General features: G+C 37.8%; 1 protein-coding gene across 1 annotated transcript in view; it reads left to right on the top strand.

Moving 5' to 3' along the window:
* The window catches only part of Nrxn3 (neurexin 3), a 1,537,891-nt gene that overhangs the window by 610,486 nt on the left and 906,528 nt on the right, over positions 1–20,877 (top strand). The window contains exons 9-10 of the mRNA XM_055593211.1: positions 4,356–4,559; positions 10,464–10,490. Coding sequence (XP_055449186.1) covers positions 4,356–4,559; positions 10,464–10,490 — 231 coding nt within the window. The remainder of the gene's footprint in view (positions 1–4,355; positions 4,560–10,463; positions 10,491–20,877) is intronic.

Raw genomic sequence — 20,877 nt, 5'->3', positions numbered from 1 at the left:
AGAATTTAGTTCAGGGGTAGAGTGTGTTTGAGCCTCAGAATTACAAAACAAGCCTATATAGTTTATTAGAATTAAGTTAGTATAGAGATTAGATAGAATCTCATTATTAAGATGTACCCCATAAAGCCCCTAGCAATTACTAAGAAGATAGCCCAGAAAGCATAGTTTAAAATTATTAAAGGAATTAAAATAAGATATTATAATATATTCAAGGAAGACAAAAGGATGTAGTAAAGAATTGAAAAGGGATAAAATAGAGGAAGACTGTTAATTGCTCTCCGTATCACTATGATCACTTCCCAACAAAAGGGAACTTACAGAGGAAGGATTTATTTGGTGCACAGTATGAGAAGGTAGACCAGTACATCATAGTTACGAAGGCAAGGGTATCAGGAGCATGGGGGACTGCTTGCAAATTCTCTAATCCAGAAAGCAAGGAGAGATGCTTGCCATTAATCAGCTTTAACTCAGTCCAGAATCCTAGTCCATGGCATAACTCTGAACATGGTCAAGGCAGGTCTTTCCTTCTCAGAGCCATGTACAAACACACTCACTGATACATCCAAAGCTATACCTCCTGGATGAATTAAAATCCTGTTAAATGGAGGATCAAAGTACCATCCAGGGACAATTTTTAAGTACCAAAATATAGACACTTTGTGATGTAATTTCCCAATCCTCAGTTATATGATGTAATTATAGATTGAGTCACTTTTCTTTATAGATTTATAACCCCCACACACATACACACAAATAGGATTCTAGTCCTGGCTCTCTTTGTACCTAAAATCTCTTAAGCAAATTAATATGAACCTATAGGACACATTTTGTCTCAGTTGACTCCTGAATTAAATATTTCATTGATAAACATCCACCCACTGAAAACGCTATGTTAATAATAGAACACGCAACACTTCAAAAAAAGATAGAGACTGAGACTCACACTTTATTTTAAATCAAAAGCTCTTTTACTCCGTGGTCACCTGATAGTTACACTGTGGTGCTTTTAATAGTGATAGAACACTCACACTTAGGTTCCAGCACTGCAGGGTCCCAGAGGGAAAAGAACAGCCATTAATTTTAAAATATATTTAAGTTGAATGCATCAAAACCTCTCATGTTTAATTAAATTTTAATATTTTTATATTAATTATAGTTGATTTATTTTGTATCCCAGCTGTATCCCCCTCCCTCATTCCCTCAAAACCACTCATTTTATGACTCACTTAACATCCTAATATGTCTTGAAGAGAAACCTGCATTTAAATGGTTGTGTATAGAGGGTGCACAATGATGATTAATGAGGTTCATAATTACACAAATCACCGCATATTTATTTTGACAATGGATTATTTAGAATATATTTGCTTATGTAAATTGGATATTTATGAATAATGCGTGTGAATGAATAATGGCATAAGTATACACACACGCTCATACGCATACACACGCTCATATGCATACACACGCTCATACGCATACACACACTCATAATTGCGCATGCAGAATGCCACATTCTGCCATGAAGTATCATAGCTATGCTTTGATACCTAGAACTATGATGTTTTCCTAGCTTAGTTCTTTGCAGTTTGGGAGATGGCTTAGCACACAGGCTCAAGAATTCTACTGGCTACATTGAGTCCCCCAGGTCTTCTATGGATTAGCTGTGTGAGCTGGTATTCACATAAAATATAATAATATCTTTTTCATGATCTTTCTAAGGATTAAGTGACTTCTTTATAGATGCATGGTCATATGAAGCATAAAAATTATCAAATTCTAAATAAACTTTGGATATTATGTTTGATCTTCTGATTTTTGCCTCTCTGGGAGGTAAAATGTTTTCTTTCATACCTGGAGCATGTGCTAACTTAGATTATGATTCCTCGCTATAACAGGTCATCATTATTTTAACATTACTAACATCATTTAACATTATTTTACATTGTTATTTTAACAGGCCTTCCTTTTATTATGATGGTTCTTATAATCATCACATTTTTTCTATGATCCCTTTGGACATTTTAATTATAATAAATAGCTTTAGACGGTATGGGTTCTACATGAGCTATGTTGCTTTCCAGAAATGAGTGGGTGCCTTCACATTACTTTCAGAAGACCTTTAGTCTGTTGTGTAAATGCGGTAGGGTTGTAACAATTTCAGAATCTTTCTTGTGGTCTGCCTACATCTTATCTTCCTTTATTTCCGTTCTTTCCATACTTATAAATGGGAGCCTTCGTTTCTCTTCTTCGCTTTCAACATCTAGAAAAGTGTTTGGTATGCAGCACACTAATAAATGGATCCAAAAATCATCACAACTGTTTACTTTTAAGGTCCTACCAAGATCTATTAATTTAATTCCAGACTCAAGCTACCTTTTACAACAAGTAATAAAGAGACAAACCCTTCCTTAATGTTTGTGGCCCATTGGCCCTAGATCTCTGAGTAGAGCAACTCCGATTTCTCAAGCAATGTAAAAGAATGCATCATTTGAATGTAACCTTCACATGTACTCCTCCATATTTTAAATAGTTTCTAAGATGTTACCTGTGTCTAATAGACTGTAAATGCTATGTAAGTAGTTGTTACGGTTTGTTGTGTAGGAGATAATACCAAGAAAGCAATTCTATCCACTTGCATCTGTTTGGCACAGATGACTTTCTCAAGCATTTTCTATTCATGGTTGTTTGAATCCACATGTATAAAACCTGTAGATAGAGCAATGTAACTGCTCTAAATTCAGTAATTCATTATTTTCTTAGAATTCCTCTTTTTCTTTCTTTTTTGTTTGTAGAGATATTATTTATTTTGTGTGAGATCTGATGTTATCATTTTTTTTTCATTACAACCCTCCCACCCACAAGGCCTGCTCAGATCCTACTCTGCATGCCTTAGTCATCTGCAGCTCACATTCATCCTCCTCCAGATGTTGCTTGTAGCTATGTATTACAGTTGGTGTTTAACCATTTTTTTTGTTGTAAATGGTTATTTGAACCTACTGGGTCTCCCTTTAGCATAGGGTTTCAGTTTCACTTGCGTATTGACCACAGATAAGTAGCAACTATGTGATAACTGAATGTTTAATGAAGAACATACTCAGGATGGAATACTGAATCCAGAGATAGGCTAGCTTCATAAGAGTGAAAGAGGTTTTCTTTACTATGCTGCCTGGAGATATTTGTCAAGGGATGACTAAACAAACTTGTATTTTGAGGTGTATGGTAATGAATAAAAAGAGTGCCTACACACGGTATCCAGTGCAGCATAGCTAGTCTCACTTTGAGATGACATCATCTCACTCTGAGCACCTTGATTTTCTTATTTGACCGTATGGAAAAAACAGACCCATATTACCACATTGAGATGATATTTGATGGCATGGGTGGGTGGGGGTTCATGTTTCCAAAATCAAGACTGGGATGAAGACTGCTTCAAGTTCCTTTGTTCCTTATATAATTCCTATGTGAAAACAAATAGAATGAAATCCTCGACAGTACCACCAGTACTTCTTTTGCTCTTCCAGTACCAGCTCCTGTGACTCCTTGCATGGTCGTAGACCATGGCATGGACTGGATGAGAGTTTTGTCCAATGAGTGGTCCTATCTCAGAAAGCTCTACACCCCTTATGTTTATTTGAGGTGATAGCTATAAGTTTTCTCTCCACTATTTCCCAATGAGTTTTAAAGGTGTTCACTTTTTGCCTTGATTTATCTACAGCACAGATTACTACTCTTTGTAGATGTTTCATTTTGTAAAATACTTTCATCAGTAGTGTTCAATATTGTGCCCATCACAGGTCTGTGAATGTCTTTGGGCAAGTACCAAACACATAGAACATAACAAAAAAAAAATTGCCAAAACAAAACAAAAAGTGCACCAGAATCCATGGAATATGTTTTGGGTTGGTCAACAACTACTGTGTAAAAAGCAATTGATGAAAAATATCAAAGAATAAGAAAGAATAAAGACCTAGAGTAGTGATTCTCAACCTTTCTAATGCTGCGACCCTTGGATACATTTCCTCATGTTTTGGTGACCCTCAACCATAAAGTTATTTCAACGCTACTACGTAACTGTCATTTTGACTACTGTTATCAGTTATAATGTAAATATCCGATATGCAGGATATCTGATATGTGGCCCCCAAAAGGGTCATGGCCCAGATGTTGAGAACCACTGACCTAGAGTTTAAGTGACTTGTTCCAGGTCACACATTCAAAAGGCAACAGCGGTAGAGTTGTATCAAACTCATGTCACCTAATTATCAACTTGGTGCTGGCTCTACTATAAGGAAAAGGGAATTTCAAACTCCCATGCTCCTTGTGCTAATGGTCTCCTTTCTCCTTTTTGACAGAGGCATCCATCCTGAGCTACGACGGCAGTATGTATATGAAAGTCATCATGCCCATGGTAATGCACACAGAGGCAGAAGATGTGTCCTTCCGCTTCATGTCACAGCGCGCCTACGGGTTACTGGTAGCCACTACCTCCAGGGACTCTGCAGATACCCTGCGTCTGGAGTTGGATGGTGGGCGTGTCAAGCTCATGGTTAACTTAGGTATCGTATGAAGGACCCTCTGTCATTCTGTTTGGGCTTGTCTTCCCTTCTTTTCTGATTTTCATTGGATTCTTTGTTTTTTGAAAGTTAGTTGCTCACCTCTTGTTTAATAGACCATGGATTAAAAGCCAACAACAACAAATACCTTCTCCCTGTTTCTGCATGAGGGTTTGATGTCAATTTTTTGGTTTCTGACAGTGGTGATTTCTTTATTAGATTATTTGTTTTCTAAGTTTCCTTTCTTGATTTTTTTTTAATTGTTTAGCTTTGTGTAAAACACGCTACTTTGGTCCATCTTTTGATCAATCAGTCATAATCTCATTAAACCCGTTGCCCTGGTCACCACTCAAAACAGTCAAAACTAAGGACAGGAGCAAGAAGGGGAGGAGGCAAAATGAGAGGGTGGGTAAGAGAAGGCTACATTGTGTATTGCTTCTAGTTCTATAGTGACTATTTCTATGGATGATTCTGGTGGTCCTGATGTCACTGAGATCTGAGTTTTATTCCTAGTAGGACAGCAGATTACATTGTCTTTTTTATCTCATTGGAAATGGTCTTCCAAGTTCAGAGCATTTGAGTATGGAAGGTGTGCCTCCTGATACATACACCTGTTTTCTTCCCTGGTGTTCTTAATTACTTGGTATAAAGTAATTATAAAGACTACTGCCTCATAATGGTCTAAAGACTACTGCCTCATAATGTCTGCTAGCTGCCCTGTTCTCTCTATGTTATGCATATCAACTTTTCCCTAGATCTGAAAAAAAATGATGATATTTTCAAATTTGTGGCTTTTTTGAGTAAAGATGTATTCTTCCTCTGCAGTTATCTACAATCGATACGACTGAAATGCTCCACCTTACAGCCTCACATTGTTCCCTGCTATAGGCTCTTGTTACTGGATCCTAATTATTTTCAGTGGAGAATGGGGACCTCTTGGCTTTGAAAGGAAGTAAACAGTTCTGTTTCTGCTCTTTTTCACTCATCAGAAAGCCAAATGCTCAGATGATGTCAGCATTAATGATTTAGTTGGATCCACAATGCTAAGCTAGTGGATGTGTGTGGGTTTGTAAATCACGTTTGGATATGGAACTCTTTTATACAGGATTGTTAGAGACACGGACAAATACACCTGGTTCAAGACCATAGAAAACCCTAGTTGTCCTGGCTGAAAGGTGGGGTTTTGAATAGACACTACTCTTACCTGCTACCAGGTCAAATAATAATAGTTCCAAAATATGGAAACTTTGGGGATATGGAACTGTTTTGAGTAGTGGCTTATTTAGTTCTGTGTTTTTATTTTACTTGTAGCTTTTAATATTTATGACACAGTGCACTTTTTCTGTCTAAACTCATCTGCTTTTTGTTTTCGGTGTGTCTCTTGGTTTTCTCTTGTTTTTGTATATGTATTTGATTATTTTATTCTGTTATTCTGTTGCTGAATTTTTTATTATATGTGTATCTATAGTCTTGAGTTTTCAGTCCTCCTCATCATCCACCATGGTAAATCAAAAGATGGTATTCAACCCTTCAAAGGCCCAAAGCCTGCGGCCCGCATAGCAAACAGCCTTGAGAACAGAGAGTACTGAGAAGCCAGCAGGGACTGGCATACCTCTGCCCCTCCCACCTTCCCTCCCACAGCACCCTTCCCACCTTAAGAGAACCAAACTAAGCATGTTACATTACCTAAAACCAACAACCAGATACTATGACTTACTTTTCCGATAAAACAGCAGAAACAAAACAAAACAAAACAAAACAAAAAAACAACAATCCAAAAGTATAATGCAAAAGATAAAACTGAATATCAGATCCTTCATGGCTCACCCCCAAAGAGCAAAATACAATCTTTCCATGTGTCACCTTTGAAGTAAGAGGGATATGTACATGTAATCAAGAATGAGCCCCATGGCATCCCAGGGTGTGTATTCCTGTGTTTCAACAGACAATTTGTTTTACTCATTAAATGTTGTTGTATAAAGGCTATGAAGGAAACCTTGACAGCTGTCACCTTCCAAGGAACACTGAAGCCAGAGAAAGGGATAAAAGATGAGCAATGAGAAAAAGAGATGAAAGATTCTCTCCTCTATCCCCTCCTCCCGAACACTCACATACAAACGTACACACACAAGCTAGTCATAGATGCTAAATGTATTCCTAAATAATGCACCATTTTCACCTCTTCTATTTTAAATAGTGGCTAAACCTGAAACTCAAGCCTTTTAAAAGGACAGCTTTTGCCTTTCGACATTTTGTTGACTCACACTCCATCGCTGAGACAACCTGGCCTAAAGAATCTCACTGTCATTAGAACACTGTTCTCCCACAAAAAAGGGAGAGTTTTTTTCCTGCTCCCATTCACAAATATTTCTTCGTTCTCACAAAGTCATGTCTTCTTTCTATTAACTATAGAAGAAAATCAGCTCCAAGCACAGTTTGCATCCACACATTGCCTCTCCCAAACTAACCTCTCTTCTATTTCTTTTCCTCAGTCAAGGTCTCACTCTGGAGACAAAGCTAGCCTGGAGTTCTCTGTAGTTCAGGCTAGCCTCTTGGGCATTTGTAATTTAAGTTGCTCCTCCTTTAAAGCACACATAAAGGAGATTCAAATTCATTCAAATTGCTAACACATGTGAGCTCCTGTGAGTAAACCTGAGATGTATTTTTTTCTGGCGTAACTTAGCTTCTACATGCCAAGGAGGCTAAAGTTTCCCTAAGGTTTCGTTTTTATATGTGGCCTTAGCAGCCACATATAAGATATTGTACACCAAGAAGCATGATTTTAAAAGTTATTAAGCTGGTTGTTGATGAACCAGTATTTGCTCCTTGTGCAAATTTGGCCATCAAAGCACATTTAAAGATCCCAAAGACTGCTTCATTTTAATCTAGCAACCATTTTAAGAGCTAAATCAGCAAAGGTTTTCTTTTCTTTTTTTTTTTTTAAATCTTTGCTTTTGTAGACATGAGACTTCTGTAGGAAGTTAGTAGCAGAGATGAGAACCCCTGCTTCTAAACCGCTAGATTCTGATGTGTTGTGTGTTGGCTCTACAGATCTATATTATGGTATATTATATTACATTTAGTGATGGAATTATCTTAATGGCAACATTCATGTCAATGACTTTTGAAATATCCACATAGGGGATCACTCTTTGCCTTAGTGCTCAGTTTAAATTGAGCCTCTTTACAGTAAAACCTTTGGCTTCCTCAGCAGTGCTGGTAGCCTCCATCCATGCTAAAGACTCTAAGGGCAGTGTTAGGTATCCAGCCAATCACATTTGAATTCTCCAGATAGTCTTTCTTCTGGCATTTGTTGCTTTTGCATAACTGCAAACACACAACACATGGCTTTTAGAAGCAGTATGGTTTCCAGACTCAACGCAAAACTCACCAGTATGGAAAACAATAATTTCTCCCACTTCACTGAAATAAAGCAAAGGAATTAAACAAAACAAATAACGTACATATACACACACCCAAATGCACTTGGGCAGGCTTTTTTCAGTCAGAGAGAGCACTCTGTCTGCTACAGAAGATAGACAAGAAGGGTGTGACCTTCCCCAAATCAATTCTCCTGGATTATTTTTCATTACATAATAAAAAAAAATACATGCTTTCATCAATAAGACTGTAGCATTGGAACTTGTAAAGAAGACACTGGAGAAGAGTTGTTTCCATAAAGCACTTATTCTTTAGGTAAACTAATAAAATAATTCAACATACTCTTACATGAACACAATTTGCATTATTCCTGAAACCCCCAAGTTCTCATATTGATTGAAAAGCACAGTTTAGACTTCATGGATCTACGTGCATGACCAGGTAGATGAACCCAACTGAAACACCTCTCCTTATGTCAGACTTCTGTCTAATGATGAAATCCTCAGCTTCCCACAACCAAAGAGAAAAACTCTTTCTTGTTTGCAGTGCTTGGGTTGGTGGCTTTAGGTCCAGTCCTCTTTCCCCCTTTCCTAAGCATGTCTGCCCATACCGTTTCCCTTCCTTCTTCATTGGTGAGTCAGAAAGTTATTTCTCCAGCTTTGGGTGAAGTTAGGTGTAAGCAATAGTTCAAGACCCACCCCTCCTCCCTGCTTGCCCACCTCTCCAGCCCTCATAGGGGCATGGCCTCCTCTGTCTGGTGATCGTACCAATTGCTCCAAGGCTGTTTGCTCCCACTTTTCTGTTGCGGTTGACGACACATGACAAACCTAACCGCACGAAACCAAACCCAGATTTTTTTCAAGAGATGTTCTTCTGGGGAGCAACAACAACAAAAGTTGCCTGCCTCTGTCTTTAGGATGACTGGGTATTTATTATAAATCGCTTGTAACTAGACTGAGCATAGTTCTGTCCTGCTGGGCAGGTTGCCACTAGTTCCTATTTCCCTTGTTCACTTAACATAGCTCACTTTAGGAGGCTCCAAATGGTGGCATTATGCTATACTAGTCCTCTGAAACCTATTGGCTGAACCTTAAGCAGTAGAAGAACATTGTTTTATAAATGGTATGTTTCCCTGCAGCTTTCTTTCTTTTCTCATCATTGACTTTGACCTTTCAATATCCAACTTTATGTAAATCTTGATTGGAATTCCCACCCTCATGAACCAACCCTAGGTTCATCTGGGCAGATTAGTAACAGTTACTAAGACATTTCTTCAGCCACTGATGCCCAGTTCCCACGGACACTCATGTACTATACTCAGGGATTCCCACGGTGTATGTGCCTGTGACTGCCAGACAGTGATTAATAAAGGAATAGCTACTCTGACTTCTGGCACAGAACTCCTAGTATGGTTGTCAGCAGGCAATTAGACAATTCTTTCTCATGTTTCCCATTGAAGAGATAAAACCCAAACCAAAGGATTTTCTCTCACTGTGATGTAGACTTGCAGGGTCAAATAAGGCAGGATGTCAAAGGTGCCTATGGCTTCCTCCACACGCGCCTGCCCTGCCTTCTCCCTGAATGCTGTAGACACTTCATTTCGTCTGGGCATTTGGGCAGGAAGACAGAGATGGGTTTCGTGAGTGGGTTGGTCTGGGAACCTTTGAACCAATAACAATCAGGAGAGCCAATCAATTGTAATAACGTTCTAGGGTTTTTTTGTACCCTACACTTGATTGACCCCACCTCTCTAAAATCTGTGATGGGTGTTTGTGCGGTTAGTTGTTTGCAAGTGGCCATTTTATGACAGGAAATGACCAGGTGGTGTTAACCCTTTCCTTATGCCTGAGGGTGCAAGTGTGCCTAGACAAAATTCTATAGTATTTGGGGCCCAACCGAAAGTGGGGGTGGAGGGAGTTGGATTTTAGAAAGAGAAAGGGTTAAATACTACTCTGTGAAACTTCAAGGGCATATTTTTTTTTAAAAAAAGATACAATGTGTCAGAATGGTGATTATATTTGAATACTAATTCAAAATTCTCATTAATGCTTTCAAAGGTCATTTTAAGGACACAAATTGTAGGAGGATATAATCTCTATTTTGTGGAAGAATTTTTCTAATTTTATAACTTTAACAAAATTAGCATTTCAAAATCTAACTGTATAATATTTTATACAAATGAAGAGGGTATTTTTGAAAACCAAAAAAAAAAAAAAAAACAAAAACAAAAACGAAAGTCTTGATGTCTATTGTGGATATATATGTATACCAGTATATATCTCTATACATATGTGTATATATATATGTGTGTGTGTGTATATATATATGTATCCAACTTTACTAATTAATATACTGTACATATACACCCACCCTTAATCTGGTACATATTGTATATGTATATATATAAAATGGCCACATTTCTTGCGTGTGTCTGTCCCCGGAAGGGTGGACTGATTGTTTTTGGATGTCTGCAGCTGTTACCTTGAAGGATGCAATTTCATCTTTCATTTATTTTTCCCCATCTAGACTGTATCAGGATAAACTGTAACTCCAGTAAGTTTTTCCTCAAGTTTCATTTTGTTCTTAAAAAAAAAAAAAAAAAAGAAAAACTGACTTTATTTTGTTCACTGTTTTATGAGCTGTTTTTATTTGGATTGCTTTTATTTTTTTTGACAAGTTTTGAGGGGAGCCAGAGGTAATGAGTTGGAGGGTTGGGGTGGTAGTACTTAAGAATCTTTGTGCTGCGGCTGGGAGTATGGTCCTGAATGGAGATGGGCCCTTCTCTCTTTTCCTTGCATTTGTTGTACAAGAAGAAAGGGAGGAAAGGGCTGTGAATCCTGCAGTCATGTGAAAAAAAAAATGAAATGGTGGTGATTTGTCTTCAGGAACTAACCCTTGAGGTAAACAAAAAGCTTTAGAGTAACCAGCATGCACTTCTCCACTACCCAAAACTGTAGGTGACAAATTCAAAGTTCATGATCTAGAGATGGCTGCCAACTCTGAATTTCTTCCCTGGCATTTATCACTGTAGTGGATTTGAGAGGGGTGGGCAAAGCCTGTTCTTAAAGATGATGCAACATTTTAACCAAATAGACTTACTATGTTCCTCTAAAGGAAGATACCATCCACCATTTTCACCATTGTCCATTCAAGCATCCCAGCCCTTGATAAAAGACCCGAAGACCAAACATGATGAAAATGCCTCATTATCTTTCTTTCTCTGTCTTAAAAGTGATCATTAACTATAGGTGAAGAGTGAGAGAGGAAAGGAAGACAAAGAAATATGGAAACAAAGAACAGGCCATAGTGATTAAAAGGGAAAATATTCATTGAGTACTCTTGTATACCAGCTGGGCCTAATTAATACTCACTGCTATAACAAGAATTCCTAAAATTTCAGTGACTCAAAACAAAGGAAAAGTTTCTTTCTACTTAAGATGATGTCTGGTGCCAGCTGAGTAGCTTTCCCAGACCACTCCTTTCAAAGACATAATTCAAGATTGTAGTCTTCTTCCAAAAAGTAGGCCTATTCCTTAGAGAATTTCAGTTCTTCATCCACAGAGAGGAGAGACCTTTATGGTTAAACAGCCTGTTTCATTGCCTTGCCTGGAGGCAGCATTTCTATATACTTCTCTTTGCCAGCCTCTGTTCTGCATGTAGAGAAAGAAGTAAATGTAGTCTTTGGAACAGTCATCAAAAGCAATTCAATCATTTAAGCATTCAAACACACAGAAGTCATGGTGATATCCGGCCTCTGGTTTTTTCTTTACTAGACTCTTCCTGGGAGAATGAAAGCAGAGAAAGGATAATAAGCTAACTAACTTGTATCTTTCATTTTCTTGCTAATTCCATCGTGCAAGAATTATTTAGATGCTGGAGCAGCCTTCTTTCTTAGACATAGTATCAGGATGACAAATAGTTCTACACATTTTAGAAAAACATTCTTTTATAATGTAAGACAAAGTAAGAAAAATATATGTAAACAAATACTTCATAGAAAATTTTATGCATATCATGACATTACTTTCAGTTATTTTAAGCAACTTCCTATTTTGCTGTGTTAAAATATTTCTAATTAGGCAAAATTTCTCTCACAATATTTCATTAGCTAGAAGCCTAATTAAAACATTCTTATTTCCAAAGCCTGAAGTTTTGGAATTTTTTGTTGCTTTAAATATCATTTAGCGATATAAGCTACACCCCCTAAAGTCACTCAATCACATAATTAAGCCTTATAAATTTGTGCAGATATCACCTAGGTCACATTAAGAAAATTGCCATCACTCACCAGCTTCCTCACGTGGCCATCTGCATTTAATCCTTGCTTCTGCCATTAACTCCAGGCAACTACTGATGGGAACATTTTCTGCAAGTTTGTCCTTTCTGGATGTTTCCTGTATTGGAATCTTATGTGTAGTCACTTGAGTATTCTGTAAAGATTAGAGGATTCCTATCAGAAGATATTTTTCTTCTTTCTCTTTGCACTGACTTATGGGGGAAAGAAAGACAGAAACTGAACATAAGGACATAAAGTCTCACATCCAGAGTGTGTAGGCTTCTGAAACTTACTTGGAGAAAAGTGAAGGTTATTTAATCAAGATGTCAACAGATGTTTTGTTTGTTAAAGCCCCGCTTATCCGTGAAGCCAATTTCATATATCCCATATGACTAATCCTAGACAGTATCAGAGATAAATATAATTACCTTTGCTAGGAAAACCTGATTGAACGTTTTCTATTCAGAACCATAGAAAGCGGCATTGAGAGGAAAACATCCTAGTGAGGATGTATTCTACAGCCATTTTGATCACAGCGTCAGGAGTATAACTGGTCTTCATTTACTAAGTGGGAAGGTCACATTTGATTTGAGGTCTTACTCTTCAGGTCTCATAGTAATCATTTAAGATGCTGATAGTTAGCCTCACAGAGCCCGTCAGTATAATAGGACCATAGCTGTCTAAAAAGAGAAAAGCTTCTTTAAACAAATGTAAAGTCTTTAGTACAGATTGCAGACATAGACCCAGACAGAGTAATGTGGAATCACAAAGTAAATGCAATACATTTTTCTAAAGTAGATTTTAGTGTTGAACTGTTGTTATGGTTGAAATTGGAACCAAAATGAAGCATTATGCAGAAGCCTGCAATAAATATGGATGTTTAAGGGATAAAAAAAGAACTCAAAGGCATTTTCTTTGTATGGATTATCTTCCCTAATCCATCTTTCATATTATTGGCACACGGATGGAAGAACTTAAGAACACTGTGCAACTAAATTTGGAGAGAAAACATGTACGAGGGGGTTAGAATACCTTCTTGTTGGTTTCACTGTCAGGAATCACAGCTTAGTCTCACTTGACATTTAAGTTGTTTCTTTAATAGAATAGAGGTTCTTGCTGCTTCTTACCCAATTTTTACCTAGAGTTTCATTGTATAGAAAATAACATCACCTTGTCCTGGGATAGGGAGGGAGGAGGCTTTCATCCTAAGCCTCGGCTTTGTCTCCTGTTGCCATCAGTGGAAGGCACAGAGTGTCTTCACGTAAGATTTTAATCTCTGCTTGGTGATTCTCTCATATTGGAGGCATATTGAATTGAATGAGTTAAGTTTGAATCCACATTCAGGAACATTGCTAGCATCTCTTTTACAGGATGTTGGGTCTCTGAAAAGTGACTCAGGGAAAATACTGGAGGTTATTTTGGTTGTGTATTTCCTGTTTATCTGCTCAAGGGAATTTGGGAAGTGGATATTTCTAAGGGATTTTGTGACATTCTTAAGAGAGAAGTTGAAAACAGTGATGGATGAGTGAAGTCTTGAGGTAGAGATGAAATTTTCTTCGGGAGAGTTTCCTTTTGGTCTTCTCATCAATGATTCTATCTAGCTCATGGTGAGGATTTCTTACCAGGAAGAAGCAATGAATTTCTACTCATAGTCCCTTGTCAAGACTGGGTCTCTTTTGGCAGCTCTGATATTCTATCATCACTTATTCTGAATCTTATTGCCTCTGCCTTCCAAATCCTTCTAGGGATGCCCATCATAAATTCCTTCATTGTTTCTATCATCCAACATATCAGAACATATACAACAAGATCTTTGGTTAAACTGAGCTCATCTCTGTATTTGATTCATCTGCCAAGAATTTGTTTAAAGATATTTGATAACAAAGATTTTAGCTTAGAACTAATTTAAAAAAAAAAAAAGAAAAATGCAAAAGAACAGAGTTGGCAGTCATAATGTAGGATTGAACTCCAGGTTGACCTGGCAGTCTACTAACAAAATCAGGATTACTCTCTGGAGAATTCTGGAGGAAACTGACTATTGCCATGGTTCCAGTTGCTTGAGGTGGGCCATGAACCCCGAGGTATCCCATTCTGAAAACAGGTAAGATGTTCTTTTTGATTGGAATGTTTGCTGGGATGACAGTATGGGACATGGTTTGCTGACTTTTACCTTACGTGATTATGATTGTGCCAGAATTACTCTAGTTCATTCTACAGGTTTCAAGTCATGTGACATATGGATGAATGGTAGATACTTTTATATTCACTAAGTATGGCCATAGTATAACTAAATCTAGTGGACACATATTGGCACATTATCAGTTTTCCCTTGTTTTCTCAACCTGAACCTACTCTCACAGGTTGGCAGCCCTATGCTGTGCCCTGTGGGAACTCATGCTTCATACTGTAGACATAGAAAACTCAACCTCTCTCACTAGTGACTTTGACTTGGAAGTTTTATTCATTTTTCTGTAATAGGCTCAAGTTTTTCTTAGACATACCTACTGGGGCATAAAAAATATAGACGTTAGGACACTCAGATGCCCAGGAAAACTTTTCTAAGCTTGTCTGCTTTCCATACACATGACATCAGCAGGAGGCACATACTGTCAGAGATATGTGAAACTTGCCATAAGGATTTATTCTTTCATATCCTGTCTCTGAAAACTACTCAGGTTTACTTTAGACTTCCTCCTGCTCTTGTATTAGCTTTCTTTATTCTGCCTGCTCTTTTGGCTTAGCTCCCTGCCTTCATTCTCCAAGCCTATTCCATTTATAGTTTTGACAAAGTCAACAGTGTGTGAGTAGTTCTTGTTAAATTTAAGCATAGCTTGGCAGGGTGCAGTTTATTATATTAGATATTTGTCTTTTACTCTCCTCCATTACTTCCTCTATACCTCCTTTCTTCCTGCTTCCTCTCTGTCTTGTCACTTCTCTACTCTCCGCAAAACAGTATCAGAATATGTGACTTGATCCTACTCCCTGATCAACCTGACTCACAGAACTGTTTTATTTCACTCATCTGTTTAACTCGGAAATGGCTTGTCACAGACTCTCTAGCAGGCTGATTCTTCACTCTTTTAGTCTTTCTGGCAGGAAATTCTAAAACTGTCTTTGGTCCATTCCCATCATTGAAAGCCACTTATCTTAAAGCGTTAGCTGATTGGGAAATCACAGAGTAAGATCCCATGCATAATGATGCTCTATTGATCTGTCTGTGAGCATGGTGCCTGAAAGTTTCCAGTTTTATACTAAATGATATTAGCCAAAATTTTTTTAAATCAAAATCAAATTGGTTTTATTTTTAGGTACTTAAAAACATATATGAGATAAATGAAATTGGCAATAAAAATTATCTTCTGATTTTGTTCGTAGCTGCCCAACTCCTTTCTCAGAGGCAGTGAAAATTATCAGTTTTCCTTGCATATTATTCCAGAGATACTCTGTACATTTCAAACATACACCCTTACTCGTGTTCACTCTTTTTTTTGACTCAAACATTAACACACTCTTCCATCCATTTTTTTTCCCAAATATTATAAATTTTCTCAGGGATTGTGTGGTTAGCATCTCTAATCAATGTAATTTGACGGGATCTAAATCAGCAAGGAGATAAATTTCGTGAGTGGATTAATTGAGGCAAGAATATCTACCCCTAAAGTAGGCAGCACCATTCCAAATGTTGGCGTAGCAGACCAAATAAAAGGAGAAAATGAGGTGAGCGCCAGCATTTACCTCTTTCTGTCTCCTGACTATGGACACAAAACAATTAGATGGCTCACACTTTATGCCTCCCCTGCACAGATCAACTATAAGCCCTTCATTTTGTACACTGCTTTTTCTCGGACATTTTTGTGACAGAAATAAGAAAAGAGCCAAAACAGGAAATAGTCTACGGAAGAACATTGAAGTCTTACATATTCTTTTGAATTATCGTATAATACAACACTTAAGTAGATAGAGTATTTTATAATATCCTGTTTTTTAAACTGTGAACCTTGCGAATATAATAAGTTAGTAATTATTCACTCCTTCACTACTCCACAAAGTGAGAAAAATGTAGGGTTTTTGATTAGTGTTTGTTTACATCTACAATAATATCTCTTGGGTAAATCAATGCAAGTGGGATTACTAGACCAGAGCATCAGTGCATTGTAAATATTGTTAGGTCCTCCAGCAGGGCTGTACAAACACATACTTAATTGCAATGTGAATGCCCGATTTTCCTCATTTTTGCACAATGTGCTATACTGTCAGACTTTTTACACATTATTTGAAAATAAGTAGCTTTTCAAAATGTGGCTGCCACATACAAAAATGACATTTCATTGTTACCTCTAGACTCTTCCCTTCTATTCTTTCACCTCCTCAGTTATACATAGAGACCATAGCTATTTAAAGTCTTGGTGACCACTCTTAGCTGAAATATTTTTTACTACTGTTCTTCCATAGATGTATATGGTAATAAAATATTACAGGGTAGTATCAATTTATCATAGTAAGTTTGTCTTACTTTTTTCCTATATTCATGTTGACCTTTGTTAGAATGTCAACCAAAAGGGGCAATTTAATGGAAGAAGGGACCTGGAGCCAAATAGCTGAGATCAATACCTGCCTTTCTCATTAGTGATCTGTGTATCTTTGGAAGAATCTCTTCAAGTCCTATTTTTTTTTTATATAAAATGGAAATGTCATAGTACCGTTCTGAGTGGGAATATGCTAATATGCTGAAGAAATGATGGTGATAGTGATGATGGATGCGAGCATAGCATCACAACTGGAAAAATGTTCTTTTGAGAGCTTCACGTTTTTGGGAATGGATAGCCATGGCTTTTTTTTTTTTTTTTGGTTTTTTTTTTATTATTATTATTTTCTTTTTAGTTACATTTTGTTAACTCTGTGTCCCAGCTGTATCCCGCTCCCTCATTTCCTCCCCAACCCCACCCTCCCTCCCTGGTCTCCTCCCTGCCCCTTTCCAAGTCCACTGATAGGGGAGGACCTCCTCCCCTTTCATCTGACCCTGTTTTATCAGGTATCTTCAGGGCTGGCTGCAAAGTCCTCCTCTGTGGCCTAACAGACTGCTCCTCCCCGGGGGAGGGGGTGTGTGTCAAACAGCCTGCCCTTGAGATCCTGTTAGAAATAGTCCCTGTTCCCCTTACTTTGGAAAACTACTTGGTTACTGAGCTACCACGGGCCACATCCGAGCAGAAGTTCTAGGTTATATCCATAGATGGTCCTTGGTTGAGTGTCAGCCATGGCTTCTTAAGTCATATTTGTTAGTTGCTATGTGATTAGCATTTTGTTGATTTGCTTGGTTGGTTTTTTTGAGACAGGATTTCTCTGTGTAACCTTGGCTGTCCTGGACTCACTTTGTACACCAGGTTGGCTTCGAATTCATAAAGATCCACCTGCCTCTGCCTCTCTGAGTGCTGGACTTAAAGGCAAACACTACCATACCCAGTTTAGCATTTTTATTTTCTCCAGCCAATTACTTTTGCCATGGGAAAACTCTTCTGGAGCCATCAGAGTCACCATTGAACTTAACATCAACAGAGTGACTAAGATGACAAAGCCCACTTTAGGCTATGTTGAGAGGTGAGTTCTCCACTGCATATTATGTCAAACAATTACTTTATGTTCAACCAGAACTGATGGAAATGTTTGATCTCACAAATCCTTCTCCATTTGCATTGTTTAAATAAAACTTAATAGTGTTCTAAAATGAAAGTGTTCTCTTTGAAACCCACAGGTCTAATTAGACAATATCACCACATTTTTGCCTTTAATGTCTAAAAATATAATTTTTTATGACATAAACAGGAATAAAACAAAACAGAGTCAGAGACATAAGAACTGTTGAGTTAACCGTGATTTCTGGCTAAGAAAAATGATGCTTGTTTTGGTCTCTGGATGTATTCTCTGTTGTGGCTTTGAAAGTCTTCAAGCTCATGTGGGCAATGGTTAGAAGAAAGGGCTAGCTGTCTTTGGAAGGGTGTTTGTCCTTTCATAATCATTTTTCAGACCCAATCAGCTTGTTGAAAATGGGACGATGAGCTAACATGTTAAACTCTGCATAATCCAGGCTGAGCATGATTGAAAGTATATGCATGATCACTGCTAGTGGCTCTGTATTATCAGATACCTAACTGGTTCTCAGAGAAGTAGAAAAGGAATGACAATTTAACAATGAGAACTGCAATACCATTTGTCTCTGGCTCCTAAGGATGTCCTCTGAGAAAAGTCAAGCCAGGCATTAACAGAGGGAGAAGAAAGTTTCCCTTGGACACCTTTAACTAATTAATGTTGCTTTTGCTATGGTATTTAAGTCTTCCCTGAGTTTCAGGCTGTAGAGAATTATCTTCTGTGTACAGAGTCTCTAAGCTGGAGTGGTATTCATGGAATGGTTATGTCAACACTATTGTAATTTATATGTGATTTTTAAAAAGGTAAGAATTATGATCAAGCACCTAATAAAAAAGTAAATGAGATGTGAGCTTAAAGAGAAGTCGTGGATGAGAGGCTTGTTGGTGTTTTGGTCTCATCTAAAGTCAAACAAATTGCAAAGGCGAAAGAGAAATTAGAATTTATTGAAATCACAAGCCATAAGTATTAACAAGATTTGAAAAGCTGTTGAATAATACTATGTAGCATAGTGAAATTTTTCCATCTGAATATCTTTAAGATAGACAAACAACCTTTTAAAATAGAAGGCTGTTCTACTGTGAACCGTGAGCCAAACAACTAGGATATAATGAGTTAAGTTAGTGTTAGTCTACTTATTATACATACTATCAATCTAATCAAGCAAGGGTTTAAAACTTTTATTTTTATATATGTATGTCAGATTTAGACCTTTTAAATTGTGGATTCCCAAGGAAAGTGCAGAAGAAATTCTCATAGAATAAAGACTGACCTTGTCAATCTCCTTATCCCGCCCCCAACTTACCTTGTTTTTCTTAGAGAAACTGGAGGCCATATTTAACTATCTGTAATCTCTCAGAGATTTTCTACTCAGGAGAAAATGTGACATTCAGTTAAACAAAATATTGCGAGCCCAGTGTCCACGTTGGGGCATAGAACACTGGGCTATTTGTTGGGTTGCGTCTTTCTCCCTTTGTTCTTGTTTGTTACTTTTGACTTGAACATTGTCATAGGGCCACTTGCTTGATGCCATGCAAACTGTGTGCCTGCTCTCCTTCTCAGGAGCTAACATTTCAGATGCCTGTACCTTTGGGGCATATGCTATTTCCTCCATTTCCTGTGCCTCTTGGGTATTTCTTTGCGTACTCTGATGCATTTTGTTTAACTGTCGTAGTTAGATCTGGGGGTCATTAGTTCAGTAAATAAGAGTATTGGGCACGAATTCTATTTTGAAAATTAGGAGGTAATTTTCTATTTTGAAAATTGAAGTAAATTTAGATTGAGATTAGGCCTGAGGATTTCCTGAGCAGGCAAAACCAGGTAGGCCTCGGATGAATGGGGAGGAGGTTCCCCCTATCAGTGGACTTGGCAAGGGGCATGGTGGAGATGAGGGAGGGAGGGACTGGGAGGGAATGAGGGATCGGGACACGGCTGGGATACAGAGTTAATAAAATGTAACTGATAAGAAAAAAATAAAATTAAAAAGAAAAAAAAAAAAAAAGAAGAGTCATACTTTGTATGAGAAGTACCCAGTGGCTTATTTAACTAGACTTTCCAATGTGAGAGACTAAGCAAAGTGTGTAGCTAATCACTCACAGGCCCTCTTCACTGTATTTCTGTCTCCTTTGATAAAATGCCTCTACTGTGTTCCTTCTGAAAAGCACTGGAGCCACCCCTGAACTTGAGCCTCGTTCATGAATCACTAGTTGTTCAGATGAACTTTGAAGTCTTGTTAAACTACAGTTTACTTTTTAAATAGTTTGCTGCTTAATAATTAATGAGGTTATAAGCCACACAATGACCATTCTCCAAAGTTAATATGATCAACCAAAACTTTCCATTCCTGTTTGATAATGAGATAAATGTATTCAAAGGTAGATTTTGCTTTTATTAAGTCCTACACACACACACACACACACACACACAAACACACACACACACACACACACATTGGAAATATGTAGAAATAAATTCTATTACATAATATTTAGTTTTGCCTAATCTCATAAAATGGAAAATTATAATTTGAATTCTAAACTGTGTGCCCATTAGCCACAAAGAGAAGTTTGCCGATTGACTCTGAGAATCTCAGCAAATTTAGTTTTCATTCTGAGAAGAAAATTTACAGACTAGATGATGGTAGTTCTAAAAGAAAAAGCACAACTATTATGGAACAATTGTTCAGTTGTTTGGAGAGCTTGCTATACAATCATGCGGACCAGAGCTTTTTTTTTAATATTAATTTTTTTAGATTAATCACAGTTACTTACTTTGTATCCCAGCCGTAGCCCCCTCCCTCATTCCTTCTCAACCCCAGCCTCCCTCCCTCATCTCCTCCCTGCCCCTTTCCAAGTCCACTGCTAGGGGAGGTCCTCTTCCCCTTCCATCTGACCCTAGCTTATCAGGTATCTTCAGAACTGGCTGCCATGTCCTCCTCTGTGACCTCCTTCGGGGATGGGGGGGGAGGTAAAGGAGCCAGTCATTGAGTTCATGTCAGAAGTAGTTCCTGTTTCCCTTACTAGG

This window comes from Psammomys obesus, unplaced genomic scaffold (genome assembly GCF_907164565.1).
Source record: "Psammomys obesus unplaced genomic scaffold, mPsaObe1.curated_primary_1811, whole genome shotgun sequence".
Classification (NCBI taxonomy): Eukaryota; Metazoa; Chordata; class Mammalia; order Rodentia; family Muridae; genus Psammomys; species Psammomys obesus.
This window is presented reverse-complemented; position numbering and strand designations above follow the sequence as displayed.